This window comes from Lithobates pipiens, unplaced genomic scaffold (genome assembly GCF_037356315.1).
Source record: "Lithobates pipiens isolate NorthernLeopardFrog02 unplaced genomic scaffold, aLitPip1_a1.2 Scaffold_8, whole genome shotgun sequence".
Taxonomy (NCBI): domain Eukaryota; kingdom Metazoa; phylum Chordata; class Amphibia; order Anura; family Ranidae; genus Lithobates; species Lithobates pipiens.
Window position 1 is genome coordinate 587,323,571 of NW_027507903.1, and position 22,788 is coordinate 587,346,358.

At 45.7% G+C, this 22,788-nt stretch overlaps 1 protein-coding gene across 8 annotated transcripts in view; it reads right to left on the reverse strand.

Annotated features, from left to right (window-relative positions):
* CACNA1A (calcium voltage-gated channel subunit alpha1 A) overlaps positions 1–22,788 on the reverse strand; it is a 407,588-nt gene that overhangs the window by 264,235 nt on the left and 120,565 nt on the right. For all 8 annotated transcript variants that reach the window (XM_077470422.1, XM_077470419.1, XM_077470424.1 and 5 more), the window contains exon 7: positions 15,960–16,075. In XM_077470422.1, coding sequence (XP_077326548.1) covers positions 15,960–16,075 — 116 coding nt within the window. The remainder of the gene's footprint in view (positions 1–15,959; positions 16,076–22,788) is intronic.

The following is a 22,788-nucleotide window of genomic DNA, read 5'->3' on the forward strand; positions in this document are numbered from 1 at the left end:
TTTTTGCGTATCAGATTGAAGGTAAGCAGGGGTAAATGGACATAGAGGTGAATGGAGGGTCCGATTGGGTCCTAAGGCTGCTTTCACACTGATGCGCCATGTGCACCTGTGGCTTTCCTGCAGGTTAGCTGCACTTTTCCATAGACTTCTATTATATCCTGATGTTATAGTGCACTTTCTGAAAGCGCACCAAACCCACAGGTAATAACAGAAGTCTATGGCTTAGTGCAGGTAACCCGCATGTGCAGGATTAGTTTAACAGCAGTAACCACTGAAGAACAGATATGCCCATATATACACTGATTTCAGTAACAAACACACCTTTAATATCAATCTTCCATTCAGTTTTCCCCTGGCTGTTGCTGTCCCAGGCAGAGTGCATTTGGTATCAATTGTGACAGGAGCTGCCACTATACAGGAAGCATCAGCTTATGCAGCTCTGCTCTGCAGCTTCTTTCTTTCTCTACCGCTGGCTTCATTCACAACACTGATGCTCTGGGATGGTGGGTTGGCAACCTGCGATCTGGGCTTGACAAACCACCATCCCAGAGCAGGAGGTCGCGGGCCACATCAGAGGGCTCCGCGGGCCACATGTGGCCCCCGGGCCACTGGTTGGGCACCCCTGCTCTATACCATCAGCCTATGCGCCTGCCTATTCAGCTCCGCCTGCCTGTTTGGTGAGTTCAGCCCAAGAAGGGGACACATTGTTTGCACGTTATTGTATGCTGGACACTATATCAATAGCAATTTTTGTTTGACACTATATCAATAGATATTTTTGTATGCACCATTATTTGAATACATTATATCTTTTTTTGGACACATTTATGATGACATTTTGGGCACAATTATGATGATAGTAATTTTTTGTGTTCACTGGTATGAGGTTATTCTTCACTTGTTGGGTATTTGTGTATATTTATTTTGTCACTATTGCTAGCGCTGTTTTTATTGGTATAGCGTTAAGGTTTCAAGGCTGCTCCTTCCACATATTTTCTATGGGATTAAGGTCTGGAGACTGGCTAGGCCACTCCAGGACCTTAACCACTTGCCGACCGCCGCACGACGATATACGTCGGCAGAATGGCACGGGCAGGCATATTGGCGTATATATAAGTCCATGCCTGCCCGCGGGTGGGGGGCCCGATCGGGCCCCCCCCCGGTGCCTGCGGCGGTCGGCATTCGTTCGGGAGAGATCAGGGATGAGGGGACGGCCATTCATTCATGGCCACCCCCTCGCGATCTCTCTCGACGAATGGAAATCCCCCGTGACATCACTTCCTCTCCTGTAATGTAAACACAGGAGAGGAAGTGATGTATTCTCTCCTCCGTGTCGGTATTTTCCGTTCCGACACGGAGGAGAGCGGATCGGTGAGTTGCACCAACACTCTACACACACAGTAGAACATGCCAGGCACACTCACACCCCCCCTTTACCCCCCGATCACCCCCCCAATTACCCCTGCCCCCCAGTCACAGTGACACCAATGTCATTTTTTTTTTTTTTTTTTTTTTTTTTTGCATTGGTGTCATTTGTGACTGTAATAACTGTTAGGGCAGTTAGAGTTAGCCCCCTTTAGTTCTAATGTACCCCCCTAACCCCCCCAATAAAGGTTTAACCCCGTGATCACCCCCCGTCGCCAGTGTCACTAAGGCTGGGTTCACATTGCAGCGGTTTATGAGAACGAATGTGATTCGCACCGCACTGCAGTGCAAATCACATCCGATCTCTGTGCGATTCGAGTTCAGCCATTCGCCGCACCCGCCGCACCCGCCACACCCGCCGCACCCGCCGCAAATTCGCACGGGACCCTTTTTTTGGCCCGCAGCAGAATCGGATCGCATGGGTGTTCACACCATGCGATCCGAGTTTGCAGATCGCACTGCGATATGCGAACTGATCTGGGGGTGTCAGTAACATTTCACTGACACTCCCAGCAGTTCGCATAGGGCAGTGTGAACTGCCGCCGGGAGGCATGCGATGCGGGAACCCGCCGCGGATTCGCGGCGTTTCCGCATCGCTCCAGTGTGAACCCAGCCTAATAAGCGATCATTTTTCTGATCGCCGTATTAGTGTCACAGGTGACGCTAGTTAGGCAGGTAGGTATTTAGGTTCGCCGCAGCTTTTTATAGCGCCAGGGACCCCCATATACTACCGCATAAAGCCCCCTGATTGCCCCCTAGTTAACCCTTTCACCAGTGATCACCATATAACTGTTACAGGTGACGCTGGTTGGTTAGTTATTTTTTTATAGTTTCAGGGCACCCGCCATTTATTACCTAATAAAGGTTTAACCCCCTGATCACCCGGCGGGTGTCATTTGTGACTAATAACTGTTAGGGCAGTTAGGGTTAGCCCCCTTTAGTTCTAAGGTACCCCCCTAACCCCCCCAATAAAGGTTTAACCCCGTGATCACCCCCCGTCGCCAGTGTCACTAAGGCTGGGTTCAGATTGCAGCGGTTTGAGAACGGATGTGATTCGCACCGCACTGCAGTGCAAATCACATCCGATCTCTGTGCGATTCGAGTTCAGCCATTCGCCGCACCCGCCACACCCGCCGCACCCGCCGCAAATTCGCACGGGACCCTTTTTTTGGCCCGCAGCAGAATCGGATCGCATGGGTGTTCACACCATGCGATCCGAGTTTTCAGATCGCACTGCGATATGCGAACTGATCTGGGGGTGTCAGTAACATTTCACTGACACTCCCAGCAGTTCGCATAGGGCAGTGTGAACTGCCGCCGGGAGGCATGCGATGCGGGAACCCGCCGCGCATTCGTGGCGTTCCCGCATCGCTCCAGTGTGAACCCAGCCTAATAAGCGATCGTTTTTCTGATCGCTGTATTAGTGTCACAGGTGACGCTAGTTAGGCAAGTAGGTATTTAGGTTCGCCGCAGCTTTTTATAGCGCCAGGGACCCCCATATACTACCGCATAAAGCCCCCTGATTGCCCCCTAGTTAACCCTTTCACCAGTGATCACCATATAACTGTTACAGGTGACGCTGGTTGGTTAGTTATTTTTTTATAGTTTCAGGGCACCCGCCATTTATTACCTAGTCTCACTAGTGTACCCCTAAATTTAGGGGTGTCTACTTTCCAAAATGGGGTCATTTGGGGGGGGTTTGTGCCATCTTGGCATTTTATGGCCTTCAAAACTGTAACGCCCTTAGAAAGCCTGAAGGCGGTGCTTGGTTTTCGGGGCCCCGTACGCGGCTAGGCTCCCAAAAAGTCCCACATATGTGGTATCCCCGTACTCAGGAGAAGCAGCAGAATTTATTTTGGGGTGTCATTTCACATATGCCCATGGCATGCGTGAGCAATATATCATTTAGTGACAACTTTGTGAAAAAAAAAAAAAAAAAAAAAAAGTTTGTAATTTTCCCGCAACTTGTGGCAAAATATAAAATATTCCATGGACTCAACATGCCTCTCAGCAAATAGCTTGGGGTGTCTACTTTCTAAAATGGGGTCATTTGTGGGGGTTTTGTGCCATCTTGGCATTTTATGGCCTTCAAAACTGTAATAGGTAGTGAGGAGTGAAGTCAAATATTTACGCCCTTAGAAAGCCTGAAGGCGGTGCTTGGTTTTCGGGGCCCCGTACGCGGCTAGGCTCCCAAAAAGTCCCACATATGTGGTATCCCCGTACTCAGGAGAAGCAGCAGAATTTATTTTGGGGTGTCATTTCACATATGCCCATGGCATGTGTGAGCAATATATCATTTAGTGACAACTTTGTGAAAAAAAAAAAAAAAAAAAAAAGTTTGTAATTTTCCCGCAACTTGTGGCAAAATATAAAATATTCCATGAACTCAACATGCCTCTCAGCAAATAGCTTGGGGTGTCTACTTTCTAAAATGGGGTCATTTGTGGGGGTTTTGTGCCATCTTGGCATTTTATGGCCTTCAAAACTGTAATAGGTAGTGAGAAGTGAACTCAAAAATTTACGCCCTTAGAAAGCCTGAAGGCGGTGCTTGGTTTTCGGGGCCCCGTACGCGGCTAGGCTCCCAAAAAGTCCCACATATGTGGTATCCCCGTACTCAGGAGAAGCAGCAGAATTTATTTTGGGGTGTCATTTCACATACGCCCATAGCATGTGTGAGCAATATATCATTTAGTGACAACTTTGTGTAAAAAAAAAAAAAAAATTTTTTTTTTGTCATTATTCAATCGCTTGAGGCAAAAAAATAAAATATTCAATGGGCTCAACATGCCTCTTATCAATTTCCTTAGGGGGTCTACTTTCCAAAATGGGGTCATTTGGGGGGGTTTTGTACTGCCCTGCCATTTTAGCACCTCAAGAAATGAGATAGGCAGTCGTAAACTAAAAGCTGCGTAAATTCCAGAAAACGTACCTTAGTTTGTAGATGTGACAACTTTTGCGCAAACCAATAAATATACAATTATTGACTTTTTTTTTACCAAAGACATGTGGCTGAATACATTTTGGCCTAAATGTATGATTAAAATTGAGTTTATTGGATTTTTCTAATAACAAAAAGTAGAAAATATCATTTTTTTTCAAAATTTGCGGTCTTTTTACGTTTATATCGCAAAAAATAAAAATCGCAGAGGCAATCAAATACCATCAAAAGAAAGCTCTATTTGTGGGAAGAAAAGGACGCAAATTTTGTTTGGGTACAACATTGCATGACCGCGCAATTACCAGTTAAAGCAGCGCAGTGCCAAAGTGTAAAAAGACCTCTGGTCATTTACCAGCAAAATGGTCCGGTCTTAAAGTGGTTAATGTACTTCTTCTTGAGCCACTCCTTTTTTGCCTTGGCTGTGTGTTTTGAGTCATTGTCATGCTGGAATACCCATCCTTGACCCATTTTCAATGACCTGGGAAGGAGGTTCTCACCCAACATTTGACAGTCATGGCCCCGTCAATCATCCCGTTGATGCAGTGAAGTTGTCCTGTCCCCTTAGCAGAAAAACACCCCCAAACCATAATGTTCCCACCTCCATGTTTGATGATGAGGATGGTGTTCTTGGGGGTCATAGGCAGCATTTCTCCTCCTCCAAACATGGCGAGTTGAGTTGATGCCAAAGAGCTTGATTTTGGTCTCATCTGATCATAACACTCACCCAGTTCTCCTCTGAATTATTCAGATGTTAATTAGCAGACTTCAGACAGGTCTGTCCATGTGCTTTCTTGAGCAGGAGGACTTTGTGGGCGCTGCAGGATTTCAGTCCTTCACGTGTAATGTATTACCAATTGTTTTCTTGGTGACTACGGTCCCAGCTGCCTTGAGATCATTGACAAGATTTTCCTGTGTAGTTCTGGGCTAATTCCTCACCATTCTCATGATCATTGAAATTCCACAAGGTGAGATCTTGCATGGAGCCCCAGTCCAAGGGAGATTGACAGTTATTTTGTGTTTCTTTTATTTGCGAATAATCACACCAACTGTTGTCACCCTCTCACCAAGCTGCTTGGCGATGATCTTGTAGCCCATTCCAGCTTTGTGTAGGTCTACAATCGTGTCCCTGACATCCTTGGACAGCTCTTTGGTCTTGGCCATGGTGGAGAGATTGGAATCTGATTGACTGATTGATTGCTTCTGTAGACAGGTGTCCTTTATACAAGGCAACAAGCTGAGATTAGGAGCACTCTCTAAGTGAGCGCTCCTAATCTCAGGTCATTACCTATATAGAAGACACCTGGGAGCCAGAAATTTGCTGATTGATAGGGGATCAAATACTTATTTCACTCATTAAAATGAAAATCAATTTATAAATTTTTTGAAATGCGTTTTTCTGGATATTTTTGTTGTTATTCTGTCTCTCGCTGTAAAAATAAACCTACCACTAAAATTATAGACTGATCATTTCTTTGTCAGTGGGCAAACGTACAAAATCAGTAGGGAATCAAATACTTTTTTCCTTCACTGTATAAGGATAAGCCTAGGAGCCTGAAACAGGCTTGAGTAATGGCCTCTCTAGTGAAGCTTTCCACTTGCAGGTCACCCAGGATACCCAGGATGCATGGCTTAGGGCAGTGATGGCGAACCTTGGCACTCCAGATGTTTTGGAACTACATTTCCCATGATGCTCAACCACACTGCAGAGTCCTTGAGCATCATGGGAAATGTAGTTCCAAAACATCAGGGGTGCCAAGGTTCGCCATCACTGGCTTAGGGTCTACAGGTAATTCTTTCTGTCTTTTAAATGATATAATGGGATCATCAAGGATACTGCTAGTGCAAATTTCCCTATAGTTCACAAAAAAAACAATCTAGACAACTGAAGTTACATTCCTGCAGATGTGCCTAGTCCAGAGCCTAGCTCACACACAGGAATGTACCGTATATGCCTAGCTAATGGGATTGCCTTTCCAAGCATTCTGCCTGACAATGTCCAGTATACCATGTTGCCCTGGTGCATATGAATGATGCTGTCATATCCTTTAAACCTGCTGCCCTATTCACTGGCCCACAGTTCTGGCCTTGTGATAAGAACAACATTGGACAGAAAGGCTGATATCCACAATTCTTCAAACATCACTGTCATTGTCTACAATGTGTAGCAAGACAACTAGTATTTTCAGATGGAGGTCACCAATGGCAGTCTGAATATTTCTCCCAATACAGGTTTCTATTAATAATAAAGTATGTGTCCAAAGAACTACAGTGAGGATATCGTATAAACCTTTATGGGTACAAAACAAAAGCTGCTTAAGCCTCAGTCTTTAGCTGTGCATGGTTTATCTGAGGTTAAACATGCGTGAGTGATATTGATTGCTGATTCTTGTCTTATGGTGGGAGCTGCCAATACCATTCAGCTCATTATGATTTTGTCTTTGGTATGTTATAAGAATCCCCAAGAGGGGGCACTACAGACTGTTCTGGCGTGATGGGAAAGCATATAAGCGGTTCTGTTCTATGGAATAAGCAGAAAAAAGCCTAAGCCATCATTACACAGAAACAAGCTTCCAAGCCATGCGTCATAAATTTCCACAATGGGCAGGTTTGTGTTGTTTACATATGCTTGAATAACAGGATGCTTGACTAAACTGAAAAAAAGTTTAGGTAATGACTTCCTGGAACAACATTGTAAACACAGTATGAAGGAAATTAGGATTGTTGTTCATCTTAATCAATGATGTCTTTAGATTGGCTGCAAGGATCGTTCTCTAGTAAAACTACACCTGCAGCAGGACCAAATTCCCTGACCTTATAGGCACACTCATTCCATAGCTCCTGTCTCTGATTTCGAGGGACTGCCCCTGATTTGGAACAAAGTCCCCGTGTCCCTCGTTCCTCCTCATTTGTCACTCATTTTGGTCTGATCTATACAGTTGTATATAAAATGCACTATTTATCTTTTAAAAAGCCATTCTCATCCCATTTCTAAATTGCTGCATCTGTACATTTCAAAAGCCAATATAAAGGAATAATGGTGGTAAAAAAAAAAAAAAAACCCTTGTGGGTTTAACTAATCTCTTTTTTTTTTTTTTATTAATGAGGCAAGGTGGCATGTCCTATGTTTACATACTTTTGCTAGGTGTCACTCATTCCTGTCTCAAAAAGTTGGGAGGTGTGCACATTCTGATGTCCAGAAAACCCTTTCTACTAAGAAATAATAATAAGAAATCTTGTTTTACTGGCCCTAACCTTGCCCAGAACATTATGACAATATATAAATAATCTTTTTTTTTTTTTTTTCACATAAATAATCTTATACGACATTAAAGTCTTAATACTTAGGCCTGGAAAAAAACACATGGCACAATAACTGTAGGAAAAAACACAATTTTGGTTCTACCACCTATTGGCCTGTGCCTAATGGTAAATCCAGACCTAACCTTCATACACCAGAAAATTATATAGATTTTCATTACATATCACAAGTTGTTGGTGGCAACAATTGGTTTCAGTGGCTTGTGGTGTGAGCATTCTGGACAAGAGGTGAGTTTAGAGAACAAGAGAATCGTTTAGGAGTGGAGCTTAGTTTAGTGGGTCATTAGTGGGCCATCTAACATTAACATTAGGGTTAATGTTAGAGTCAGGGTCCAGGGATTAGGAGGTTTTGTTTAAATTTTAGGGTTGGAGTTTAGAGGAAGGTTCAGTGTCAGCAAACCCAAAATGTGTTTTTACACTAGAGGCTCCCAAATAAAGATGTCTATTGCTAGGATCTCTTCTTCTTAGGCCTCTTTCACACGGGGCGGATCAGTAAAGATCCGCCCCGTGATGATCCGCTCGCTCAGCGGGGATCGCCCTGTCAGCTCTCCGCTCTCCTCTCCGGGGATCGGACGAGCACGGACCGTGTGTCCGTGTTCATCCGATCCGCTCTGCAGACGGACAGAAAAATAGGATTTTCCTCCATCTGCAGAATCGGACAGTTGCGGAGGCGGACAATAGCGGGTGTCTGCGGATGCTCATCCGCAGACACCCGCTATCCCATAGGGATGAATGTATGGCCCGTATTTCATCCGCAAACGGATGGATGAAATACGGACATACCATCCGCATGTGTGAAAGGGGCCTTACTGTAAAACTGTTTCAATAATTAGTAATAATTTGGTGAACCTGCCATCACTTGGACTTCGATTCTGCTGGCAGCACTCTGCAGACTGATCTTTCAATATTGCAGCCACTCACTGTGCAGTTTTGTTTCCTATTCCTTTTTACCTTATAGGTGTTGGCAGTTGCAGTTCATAAGCAATACATATAAAAAAATATATGTAATAATGTAATATTTTTTTTTATGTAAACTGCTGGCATGTGACAGCAAATGCTCCAATCTTCTCTGCATGGAGGAAGATGGGAGTACATGGCAGGTTTCAAAAGGTCACCTGACACACCTCTGCTTAGCGCCAACCACAGACCAGGGGCTTGCACTGCGAAAAAACAGAATATAAATCACAAAGCCAAAATATAATTGCTAAAAAATATATACATATCTTTGTTTAATTTAGGGATGGATTGTTTTATTTTATTATTTTTATGGAGTTTATTTATAAAGCTGTGAATCTGACCTTCATCAACCATCCACTGTGGGAAAATCTTCCAGTTCCTTGTGCTTTAAAAGACAGTGATTGATTCTCCTCCAGAGAATGTTTGTTTGAAAATCACTTTTGCCATGTACACACGGCCAGACTTTTCGACAGCAAAGGTCTGACGGAATGATTCCGTCGGACAATTCGACCGCGTGTGGGCTTCATCTGAACTTTGCTGTCAAAAAATCTGACGGACTTTAGATTTAGAACATGTTTAAAATCTTTCAGACGGACTCGAGTCCAATCAAAAAATCAGTTAGTCTGTATGCTAGTCCAATGGATGAAAACCAACACTAGGGCAGCTACTGGCTACGAACTTCCATATTCTAGTCCAGTCGTACATCATCACGGTCGAATCCATCGGACTTTGGTGTGATTGTGTGTAGACAAGTCCATTTCAGCGGAACTCCGTCGGAAATCCGTTAGGAGTATTGTTAGGATGTTAGAAGTTAAGGCATTCGTTTAGGGTTACATTGGTTTAGACTTTGGGAAGGAGGACGGTTATGTAATATGGGGTACATGTTAGCAGCCCTTAACAACAAAGGAACAGATAGAGAAGCTATAGGATGTTCAGTTAAACCAAAAACTACAAGCGTTGAGAATTCAGAATGCAGATCTAATGTACTGTGTTCCATGTGCTTGGGGGGATGGTGAATGCAAATGCCAACATTTTTCTAAGAGATCAGGACCACTGTGGCAGAGAAATACTGTATTCTGATAAATGTATGGTTGTAGTATGGTTTGGTATATAAATTCCAAAGGCCTTTATATTTTTCTCCACATTTACAGGCAGACCAAGTTATTCGGCAAAGGTGGTGGGATTGGGAGATACAGAGGTTGCTGTGAGAAACACAAGGCCTGCCATTTCTGACTTCTTCAGAACATGCTAGTTGACTAGCTGTCATGCCAATTAAATGCTTTCAACACTTTCACGGACCTGAAAAAAATGATGGTGAGTTCAATTGCTACATGCTTATTCCAGATGTATCGTAAAGCAATACAATTACTTTGCAGGATATGGGAAGGGATAATCTTTAAGTATTGACAATTTGTTATCTGTTTGCAACATATTCCCCAGACTCAGAAGCTTCTGGGGGATGCTGGACTCCTCTCAGGAAATAAGTCAGTACGTTAAAGCTACCTTATAGTGCCATCTAATCCATAATAGTGCTGGTTTATGATTTTGTAAAAAGAGGTTCACTTTACATTGAACCAGTGATTTTGTAACAGATATAACAATATAAAGAAAAGCCATTAAATGTTTAGTGTGGCAGTCAAGAGGTACCAAAAACAAATTAACAGCAAACCTACTAAAGCCAGCCATAGACGGTTTGAATCTCGGTTGGTTCAGCAGGAACTGGCCAAGATTCAAACCATGTATGGGCAGGCTGAAAGTACCCAAGCTGATTGATCGATCAACTTGGGTACAACTAAAGCCGCGTACACACGTAGCCGTCTGTCCGACGTACTTAGTCTGGCGGACGTCCGCCAAACTGTCCGTCGGAATTTTCGAACGGGCTACTTGCCCACACACGGCACTTTTTCAGCGGACTAATACGGCGTACTAAGTCCACCGTACTTTCGAAATGAACGGACTCGCCCACACACGCGGAGGAAAGTCCGCTCATTTCGAGCGCGTCTCCAGGTAGGCAGGGCCCGCGAAGGAGACGTCGCTGGCCCCGCCGCCTGGTATGGACTTAAAGGGGAACCCCCAACGCCGAAATAAATCGGCGTGGGGGTCCCCCCCCAAGTCCACAACAGACCCTTGTCCGAGCACGCTACCCGGCCGGCCAGGAAAGGGGGGCGAGCGAGCGCCCCCCCCCCTCCTTAGCCGTACCAGGCCACGTGCCCTCAACATGGGGGGTGCCTTGGGGAAGGGGGGGCCGCGCGGCCCCCCCACCCCAAAGCACCTTGTCCCCATGTTGATGAGGACAAGGGCCTCTTCCCGACAACCCTGGTCGTTGGTTGTCGGGGTCTGCGGGCGGGGGGCTTATTGGAATCCGGGAGCCCCCTTTAATAAGGGGGCCCCCGGATACCGGCCCCCCACCCTATGTGAATGAGTATGGAGTACAATGTACCCCTACCCATTCACCTGTAAAATAAAAGTACAAAAAAAAACACAACACACGAGATAAAATACTTTATTGCACAGCTCCGGGGGTCTTCCGTCTTCGGGGGTCTTCTCGCCGGACTCCTCCACTATCTTCTTGTAGCTCTTTTGCTAGCGGAGGAGTCCGGCTTTCTTCCTCGCCGCCGGCCTCTTCTCCCGACTTCAGGGGTCTTGTCCCCCTCTTCGGTTCTTCTGCCGGGCCACCGCGCCTTCTTATAGCTCTTTTACAGGCGGTGGCCCGGTCTTCTGTCGCCGCTGCCGCCTTCCGTTCTTCTTCTTCTTCTTCTTCTCCTGGAAATGTTGACTCGACACTCTCTCCGGCCACAATGCCAGGGACGCGCTGCGCGGCCACTTATATAGGGACAAGGGGCGGTGTCACATGGCTTTATGTCACATGGGTTGGTGTCACATGGTGACCCCGCCCCTTACGATGTCACAGTCCCCATGTGACATCAACCCATGTGACCAACCCATGTGACATAAAGCCATGTGACACCGCCCCTTGTCCCTATATAAGTGGCATTGTGGCATTGTGGCCGGAGAGAGCGTCGAGTCAACATCTCCAGGAGAAGAAGGAGAAGAAGAAGAAGAAGAAGAAGAAGAAGAAGAAGAAGAACGTAAGGCGGCAGCGGTGACAGAAAACCGGGCCACCGCCTGTAAAAGAGCTATAAGAAGGCGCGGTGGCCCGGCAGAAGAACCGAAGAGGGGGACAAGAACCCAGAAGTCGGGAGAAGAGGCCGGCGGCGAGGAAGAAAGCCAGACTCCTCCGCTAGCAAAAGAGCTACAAGAAGATAGCGGAGGAGTCCGGCGAGAAGACCCCCGAAGGTGGAAGACCCCCGGAGCTGTGCAATAAAGTATTTTATCTCGTGTGTTGTGTTTTTTTTTTTTTTTGTACTTTTATTTTACAGGTGAATGGGTAGGGGTACATTGTACCCCATACTCATTCACATAGGGTGGGGGGCCGGTATCCGGTGCCCCCTTATTAAAGGGGGCTCCCGGATTCCGATAAGCCCCCCGCCCGCAGACCCCGACAACCAACGGCCAGGGTTGTCGGGAAGAGGCCCTTGTCCTCATCAACATGGGGACAAGGTGCTTTGGGGTGGAGGGGCCGCGCGGCCCCCCCCCTCCCCAAGGCACCCCCCATGTTGAGGGCACGCGGCTTGGTACGGCTCAGGAGGGGGGGGCGCTCGCTCGCCCCCTTTCCTGGCCGGCCGGGTAGCGTGCTCGGACAAGGGTCTGTTGTGGACTTGGGGGGGACCCCCACGCCGATTTTTTTCGGCGTTGGGGGTTCCCCTTTAAGTTCATACCAGGCGGCGGGGCCAGCGACGCCTCCTTCGCGGGCCCCGCCTACCTGGAGACCCGCTCGAAATGAGCGGACTTTTCTCCGGGCGGGAAAAGTCCGCTCATTTCAAAAGTACGGCGGACTGGCATACACACGGCCGGATTGTCTGCCGAAATGCAAGTACGGTGGGCAGATTGTTGTGCAAACCGAAATTCTAAGTCCGCCGTACTTTCGGGTCAAAAAAGTATGCCAGAGGCTACACACGGGGGGATTGTTTGGCGGACTTGAGTTTGTCGGACTTTTCCACCGGATTGTTTGATCGTGTGTACGCGGCATAACCGTTCGGCTTGACCCCCTGGTCCTGCTGTTGGGCATCACAGACAATCTACCCACTACTACCCACAAAAAACTGTTTATTTTTTATACTGCATTCTATGCTAGGAAAACAATCTTACTCCAATGGAAAACAGTGGAGCAAACTCGGACCTCCACTTGGAGGGAACTAGTGAACGCCGATCTCCCTCTTTACACGCTGACGTACATGGGACGCAATCGCCCTAAGAAAGTTTATAAAATCTTGTCGGCATGGCCGGAGGCTAGACGTCTCATGGTATAGCCCCCTATGGGGGACCCTCTCCCATCCTCCCGTACCCCTCCCAGGGCTCCTCCCTGCCCCCTTGCCTCGTACTATCCATTTTTTATATCCTGCTCCCCATCTCCCTGCGCTGTGGTCAAGTCTACCCAGGCTGAATCCTGGATGACCTCTTGCTCTCCTGCTCTTAATGGCCATAATTCTTGTATGTTCTATTTAATCGATGTACTGCTTTTGGTTTTTCTCCTTCTGGAATGTTGCATTGTCTTTTACACCTGCTGTTATTAACCTGTACCCAATTGATTATCTAAATAAATATTCCTTCTGTTAAAAAAAAAACTTACAACTAGCCTGCCAGATTTGACATGCAATTATTGCAAGCAGTTGTTAAAGCTTCTAGCAATAATCATTGTCAATGGCCTGCGGGAGGGATTCCCCTGTCAACACTGTCAACCCGTGGTTGCAGGAGGGAAATTATATAGCTGGTCTAAGGACTACAATGACCTTCTTCCTAAAACAGAAGATATTCATCTCCTCGCCTTATTCAATTACCATCGCTGGAATGTATGTGTATTACTCCTTTTCCAAAAAATTTCTGACACCCAAATACTCTAGTAGTGAGATCTCCACCAGAATTTTACAGTTTTGCCCAGCTGCCAAGTGGATTTGCCTTGCTCACCCTTTGTAAAGCATAAATGCCATGGTGATTCCAAAGCCAGCAATAAATGGCATGGCCATTCCAAGGCCAGTGATGTGATTAAGTTGACCATGCGCTGTTAGTTTCTTCTGTGCAGCCAGTGGGCTGAACGAAAAAAATTAACAGGTTCCTCCATCCACACAAATGAGGTGGATGGAGGAACCTCCCCCACCAGGACACCATATTCTGACAGCTGACTGCAGAATTCACTGATTAGTGGCTGAACCCGATGATCAAGAAAAGTTTTTTTACAATATACTTTATTGTATGACAAACAGAAATACCAAGGATATTATCCATAACAAAGGACAAGTTACATATGGTTATGCAATAAACAAAGTAAATCACTCTTGCCAAGAAGGTAATCGGATGAACATCATATGCAGATGGAGTAGCATTGTTTGTCATAAGAAAAATTTTCCAACGAAAAAAGGGGGGAGCACAAAAAGGATATAACTGTTTGGATCATTATGATGGATTTGGAAGAAAGTGGCAAAGAGAAAGGGAGTGGGATGGTAAAGGGAGAGGGATGGTAAAGGGAGAGGGATGGGAAAAGGAGGGGGGGTGGTATTGAAGTAGGGTAGACAAGAAAGGCGGTATAAGAAGAAAGTAAGATGAAAAGGAGAACAAAGAAAAGGACCACAGGGATGTTGGTTAGGCATGGTAACGTGATAAAAATGGTACCATAGAAGTGAGAGCAAAGGACCTACAAGCTATTAATAAAAGTGCCTGATACACCTAAGGAAAACACTTTTTTGAAAAATTAACATTCGGCCGTGAGCGCAAACGATAGTAACATTATGTAATGACCGATAAATCGTTCAGTGGACATAAATGAATGCATTTTTTGTTTGTGCAGACAGTTCACACGGGAAACCCATAGTTTCAATTTCCAAACTTGTCCTTCGTTTTTTCAGCTCAAAAACGTCCCAACGATTATCAATTTTGTGCCCATTAACTGGCCGAAAAATGACCACATTTCAGCCGATTTTTCGTATAGTGTATGGCCAGCATAAGACTACTAGGGTGAGGATGAATATAATGGCCCTGAAGTGCTAAGGGGAGAAGTGTCAGGTGACATCATCGATGTCGTGAAGTTGTTGAGGACCATGATAATAGTTGAAGGAATTAGAGAGGGTAGGAAACGTTTTTCCACATATCCCTTCAACAGAAGGCAATCAAATAGTCCGTGTATGGCCATCTTTATTCTCACTTAATGGATTATCCATAGTTAGCAAATTAGGCCCTTTCACACTAAGGCGCTTCTAAAAGGCCAGTAAAACATTTGAGCGCTTTTGAAGAGCTTTTCAGGCGCTTTTGAAGAGCTTTCCATTCATTTCAATGGGGAGGGGCATTTTTTTTTTGCAAATATATTTTTATTGAGTTTTCCAACTTAGGGCAAAGCCCCAAAAATTACAGAGGGGCATTTTTTTCACCACCCTGCCAGCCCACTGCCCCAGTGTGAAAGCATTCATTGATTTTAATGCAAATAGGTTTTGGTGAGCTTTTCAGGTGCTTTTTTAGTGCAAAAGCGCCTGAAAAGTGCCTCAGTGTGAAAGGGGTCTTAGGAGTACAGCTGCCAGTATGTAACACCTTTGTTAAGACTTTCTGAAGAGACAAAAATGTAATTTGACAGACAGACATAAGTTGTTAGGTGATTCAACTAACCCGTGTACACACAAAATATCAAGTTGTCAGTTCTGGCTGCCACTGGCCAGCTGTCTGGCATGCAGGCAGCTCTGGTGTTTGCCAACGGGGACAACACTGCAGTAAATATTTGTGAGCCTCCAGGGGCTGCTTAGCCTCAAATAGTCCTTTTTAAAAAAAAAAAAAAAGAACATCAACATTGACTGCAGTCTGCATTTTGCCTATGGGTCTCAAAACGACATTCAGCTGGCAGCTGTGCCAAGACAGAAATGTTATTGTTCTAACAAGCTTGTCAGAGTTTGGTCACGTGAAACTGTGGGCTGGTGTATCTTTTATGTCACACTTGCTCTTCGCTTTCTGTTCCTGAATCTGTGTGCGTACATGAGATATATATATATATATATATATATATATATATATATATATATATATATAGTATATATATAGAGAGAGAGATAGATAGATAGATAGACAGATAGATAGATAGATAGATAGATAGATAGATAGATAGATAGATAGATAGATAGATAGATCTATATATATATAGATATATACATACATACACACACATATGCACATATATACACACACATTTAGTATGTTATGTTGTTTAGGACATCTTTGAACCCACCTGCTTTGGATATCCATTCCATGTAGCCATTTAACTCTCTTTCAATCTGCTGCTGTCTCCTTAGTTTCATGAATGCCCTCCGGTTCTCTACACGCTCTCTCTCTTTGGCAAACTCCCTGTGGCACACAAAGATATCTGTAAGCACAACAATTCCTTAAAAACCTGCAGGGAGAAAAACAGAGCTGACCTCGTTCATCTTAAATCAGAAACATTTCGCCCCCCGCATTTACCAATCAGCTTCTCGCCTTTATTCCCCAACTGTCACTTTGCAGCGCAGATTTCGTTTTTGACTGATGGATATGGGGAACACAGAGCAGAGTTTTTATTTAGGACCTGTTCACACACTGCATGCTACGGTAACCAGAGCGGTACCATGTGTTTTTACTGCAATGCGTTTTATATGTGCACTGCTTTTTTCTTTAATGGCACACCAACACATACTACATATTGAAATGCTCTACAATTTACATGTGTGCTGCGATAGAAAAAAAAAGCCATAACCTTGTAAAATCCTATATTCCACGTTGCTGGAAATGTAAAGGCTGAATCACACTGTTGCCTTGCAATGCACAAAGCTACCAAAAATTAAAGTGGGTGTTCAGCAGGGACGTGCGGTGAGGTCAGTGGCTGGTGAGGCACTGGCTAGTATCAGAGCCAGACACACACAGGTTACATACGCTACGATCGTTAGAGTGCAGTGGCGGCTGGTGACGTTTTTGGATGGGGGGGCGCCAGACCCCGCCCACAATGACCCCGCCCATCATTTTGGCCCCTCCCACTTCTCATAAAACACGGCCCTTATGTGATCTGAAAAAAAATTTGGCGTGGGTTCCCCCCTCCGAGGGCATACCAGGCCCTTAGGTCTGGTATGGATTCCAAGGGGAACCCCCTACGCCGAAAAAACGGCGTGGGGGGTCCCCCCAGATCCACACCAGACCCTTATCTGAGCACCCTACCCGGCCGGCCAGGAAAGGGGGTGGGGACGAGCGGGCGCCCCCCCCCCCTCCTGAGCCGTACCAGGCTGCATGCCCTCAACATGGGGGGGGGGGTGCCTTGGGGGAGGGGGGCGTGCGGCCCCCCACCCCAAAGCTCCTTGTCCCCATGTTGATGAGGACAAGGGCCTCTTCCCGACAACCCTGGCCGTTGGTTGTCGGGGTCTGCGGGCAGGGGGCTTATCGGAATCCGGGAGCCCCCTTTAATAAGGGGGCCCCGGATACCGGCCCCCCACCCTATGTGAATGAGTATGGGGTACAATGTACCCCTACCCATTCACCTGTGAAAAAAAAGTACAAAAAAAACACAACACAGGGTTAAAATATTTTATTGCACAGCTCCGGGGGTCTTCCGTCTTCGGGGGTCTTCTCGCCGGACTCCTCCGCTATCTTCTTGTAGCTCTTTTGCTAGCGGAGGAGCCCGGCTTTCTTCCTCGCCGCCGGCCTCTTCTCCCGACTTCGGGGGTCTTGTCCCCCTCTTCGGTTCTTCTGCCGGGCCACCGCGCCTTCTTATAGCTCTTTTACAGGCGGTGGCCCGGTCTTCTGTCGCCGCCGCCGCCCGTTCTTCTTCTTCTTCTCCTTCTTCTCCAGGAGATGTTGCCTCGACGATCTCCCTGGCCGGAATGCCAGGGACGCGCTGCGCTGCCACTTATATAGGGACAATGGGGCGGTGTCACATGGGTTGATGTCACATGGGTTGGTCACATGGGTTGATGTCACATGGCGACTGTGACATCAACCCATGTGACCAACCCATGTGACATCAACCCATGTGACACCGCCCCATTGTCCCTATATAAGTGGCAGCGCAGCGTGTCCCTGGCATTCCGGCCAGGGAGTTCGTCGAGGCAACATCTCCTGGAGAAGAAGGAGAAGAAGAAGAAGAAGAACGGGCGGCGGCGGCGGCGATAGAAGACCGGGCCACCGCCTGTAAAAGAGCTATAAGAAGGCGCGGTGGCCCGGCAGAAGAACCGAAGAGGGGGACAAGACCCCCGAAGTCGGAAGAAGAGGCCGGCGGCGAGGAAGAAAGCCGGGCTTCTCCGCTAGCAAAAGAGCTACAAGAAGATAGCGGAGGAGTCCGGCGAGAAGACCCCCGAAGACGGAAGACCCCCGGAGCTGTGCAATAAAATATTTTAACCCTGTGTTGTGTTTTTTTTTTGTACTTTTTTTCACAGGTGAATGGGTAGGGGTACATTGTACCCCATACTCATTCACATAGGGTGGGGGGCCGGTATCCGGGGCCCCCTTATTAAAGGGGGCTCCCGGATTCCGATAAGCCCCCCGCCTGCAGACCCCGACAACCAACGGCCAGGGTTGTCGGGAAGAGGCCCTTGTCCTCATCAACATGGGGACAAGGTGCTTTGGGGTGGGGGGGCCGCACGCCCCCCTCCCCCAAGGCACCCCCCCCCCATGTTGAGGGCACGCGGCCTGGTACGGCTCAGGAGGGGGGGGCCGCCCGCTCGTCCCCACCCCCTTTCCTGGCTGGCCGGGTAGCGTGCTCGGATAAGGGTCTGGTGTGGATCTGGGGGGGACCCCCACGCCGTTTTTTCAGCGTAGGGGGTTCCCCTTGGAATCCATACCAGACCTAAGGGCCTGGTATGCTCTCGGAGGGGGAACCCACGTCAAATTTTTTTTCAGAAATTTGGCGTGGAGTTCCCCCTTCAGAGCTCATTCTCTGATTGGCCACGGCAAAAGTCGCCTGGCCTGGGGAAACCTTTCTGGCTGTGAAAGCTTTTTGCATTCATTCAGCTAAATGCATGAACATTCTCAACAAAGTAGAAACTAGAAAGCCTTTATGCGGTGACTCACCTGTCTCACTGTCTGGCAGCTCCGCTCGGGCTAAGGAACGGAGCTGCCGACGTCACTTCCGGGTTTTGTGAAGCAGCCGAAAGCCGGAAGTGACTGCCTGTCTAAGAATGACAATGCTCCCGCCCGTAGAATCACAGTGATTTTACGGGCGGAAGCTAGTCGGCGTTCTGCAGTGCGCCGCAAGGCGGGTTTTTAACCCGCAAATGAAGCGCCATGGATGCAATCTTGTGATTGCATCGACGTGGCGCTTCTCATAGTGCACTGTGACCGGCGCCACAGTACACTATGTCAAATTGTTAAATGACATTTTTTTTTTTTTAAATGTCTTAAAGGGCCCGTTTTTTTTTTTTTTTTTTTAACTTTTTTTTTTTTTACACCTAGGGAGAGGGGGGGCGGCGCCCGGGCGCCCCCTATGGGCGGGCCGCCACTGTTAGAGTGAGAGCAATAATTCTAGCACTGGATCTCCTCTGTAACTCTAAACATATAACCTGTAAAAAATGTTAAAGCTTTGCCTATGGAGGTTTTTCAGTACTGAAGTTTGGCTGCATTCCAAAAGTGGAAAATTTTAAAGCGTGACATGTTGGGTATCTACAGGCATACCCTACTTTTAAGTACACAATGGGGTTTATTTACTAAAGCTGGAAAGTGCAAAATCAGGCTCACTTCTGCATAGAAACCAATGAGCTTCTAACCCCAGCTTATTCAATTAAGCGTTGGTAATAAAACCTGGAAGTTCATTGCTTTCTATGCAGAAGTGAGCCTGATTTTGCACTTTCCAGCTTTAGTAAATAAACCCCATTGTGTACTTAAAAGTGGGGTATGCCTGTATTTACTCAGCGTTGCATCATCTTTCATAGTATAGAAAAAAAATCAGGCTAACTTTAGTGTTTTTTTTTTTATTATTCATAAAACAGTTTCTTTAAAAAAAAATGCATTTGAAAAATTACTACGCAAATACCGTGTAACATAAAAAGTTGCAATGACCCCCATTTTATTCCCTAGGGTGTCTGCTAAAACTATATATATATATATATATATATATACCGTATATATAATGTTTGAGGATTCTGAGTAATTTTCTAGCAAAAAAATTATGATTTTTACATGTAGGAGAGAAGTGTTAGAATTGGCCTGGGTGGCAAGGGGTTGATTACCATTAGTAATATACAAATAATTATTATATATTGTTTTTAAGGTAATTTACTTTATTTTTAAAAACTGTACTCAAGCAGGTGGCTTAACAGACAAATTACTGACGTTTGAAGACTTCCAACCAGTAATTTCACAGTAAATAGATAAATAATATATTATTATGTTATAACATATAGCACAATAATATATGATTTAGCTTGTACCTTTTCAGCAGCAGCAGATTCTCATTCTCTCTCTTAACTGTGCGAGAAAAACATGGGATTGTGGGTAAATCTTATACCCATAAACCTGTGTTTATTCCTTCTAGTTAAGAGGGCTGGGCTGGAAGGGAGCATGTGTTTTTTAGACACGCCCCCTCCTATGACACTGCAGTGAGAGGACAGCCTCCACTGCAGCATTTATTGGACAGCTTGGGCCAATACTTTACCATTGGTCGAAGACTCCAAGCTGTCCAGTGAGCTCAGTGCCTCTGACAAGAAGTGAGGAGAGGCACTGTGAGCTCATCCTCTCAGTCTTCTCCAAACACGGTGTGCCAGCTTGCATTTAAATTGGCTGCTCTGTATTAATCTTCTGACAGGCTGTGCAAGGAACCCCGCATCTCCGGGAACCATAGATGATGGGAACCAGTGGTGGGATAGGACTTCAGCTATCTACCCCCCAAAGTTGGGGTCTCTGTAACCCCTGTTAGCCAAGCTACAACCCTCAAAGTCTATCGTTTTTTTTTGTTATTTGTTTTTATGCTTATGGCAGGTAAGGCTCTGCCTCACCTGCCTCCCCTGACTGCACGTCCCTGTTGTGAAGGCAGAAGGTTTTTTTACCTTAATACATTCTCTATGATCAGACCCCCAAATACTTCCCTAAACTCAATGTCGATCCAGATTGAGAGCAATAATTCTAGCACCAGTCTGCCTGTTTAAATCGAAAGTGGTAACCTGTAAAGGCTTTTAAAGCGTCACCTATGGATAATAAAATGCACATAATAGGACGCCGTTCCACAGATGTGAGCAATTTTAAAGCGTGACATGTTTTGTATCTTTTTACTCTGAGTAGCAACATCTTTTATAGTTTACCAAACAATTGGATGTTATGTTGTGTTTTTGTGCATTAAATTCACGAAAGTGCATTTTTCCCCAAAAAAATTTCCTTTGGAAAACTGCTGCGAAAATTCTGTGTGACATAAAAAAATTGTCAAAAAAAGGCTGGTCTTCAAGTGGTTAAAAAAAAATTGAAGCTTTAGAATCACTTTAATGCTCATTAGGTGTGTTAATGCATTATGGTACTTTTTATTCTGAATGGCACCCCAAAGCACTAAGGACATGCAGCTCTGATGTACATGCACTACAATGCTTCATAAAAAACAGCATTTTTTGCTTCCACATGATTGAATAATGGAAGTCAGCAGAGCTTCCCCTCACTTACTAAGCTCTGGAGCAAATTTCTATTTAGTAAATTAACCCCACTGTGTTTGAAAATGCTGCTTGTCCAGTTTTTTGTCCTTTCATTTAGGCTGGGTTCACACCACAGCGATGCGGGAACGCCGCAAATCCGCGGCGTTTTCCCGCATCGCATTACTCCCGCCGGCAGTTCACACTGCCCTATGCGAACGGCTGGGAGTGTCAATGATATGTTAATGACACCCCCAGATCCGTCCGCATATCGCAGTGCGATCTGCCGACTCGCACAGGAATCGGATCGCATGGTGTGAACACCCATGCGATCCGATTCTGTTGCGGACCAAAAAAAGGGTCCCGTGCGAGTTTGCTGCGGGAGCGATGCGAATTCAGCCATACTATCTGTATGGCTGAACTCGCATCGCTACGGAGATCGGATGTGATTAGCACTGCAGTGCGGTGCGAATCACATCCAGGTCTCCCCCCGCAGCAGTGTGAACCCGGCCTTAATGCGCATTAAAGCACGTCCATTAATTCAACACACCAGAATGGCGAAGTGTGAATGGGCCCAAAAAGTGAGAATGGAAACCATGTCCATGTGGTTTTTCCCCTATAAACTACTGTTTACAGAACACCTCTAGATAGCCATATTGCATTGCATATTGCATTTCATTGTGTGCAGACCACCTCCAGGTAGCCATATTACATTGCATTTTCAGATATTTACAGATTGAAAAATAAAGGTAATTTTTGATAACATTCAATTACAATATGACTTTTGTGGCTATTGTATACACTATATTATTTTTTCTATTTTTTCCCCCCATGAAAGTGGAGTTTAAATGTAAAATAAGTGAATTAAAAACCTACCTAATACAGGCCAGCTAAAATTGTTATTCCCAGGTACTGGAATCAGAATAAAGCACCTTGATTTGGTGAGGGCAAAGTGCCGTTGTTCTGCGTTTTAGCACAGCTGTAAAATGCAGATCAACGGAAGGACATTTGAAATACAATAATTTCCAACATGTCCTATTCACACCATAATGCTGTGCATGCATGTCAACGGATGTCAAAATGTATGTCAACGGACAACAAAATGTATGTCAACGGTTGCCGACGCACGTTAAAACATGACCGAAATGTATGGATATGTACATGCATTTTCCATACATTTTAGCACAAGTCAGTCTGAATTGGCCATGAATAGTTTATTGAAATTGAAAATCACTATAAACATAATAAACCATTGTTTGTTTTCTTTCTTTATTTGAACATTACCTGAGTGTGCCACCATTTTCTTTAATTAAAAATAAATGTTTAACAAACATTGGAGTGTTGGGGCCCATTCAAAATGAATGTTACAGCAACATTGTAGGCTGCAGCAGATGCGTTACAACAGCACAATATAATGTGAACAGGCCATTACCAGGCATGCAACTAAACATCCAACCAAAATATAGACATAACAGGTGTGTCTGTCAAAGG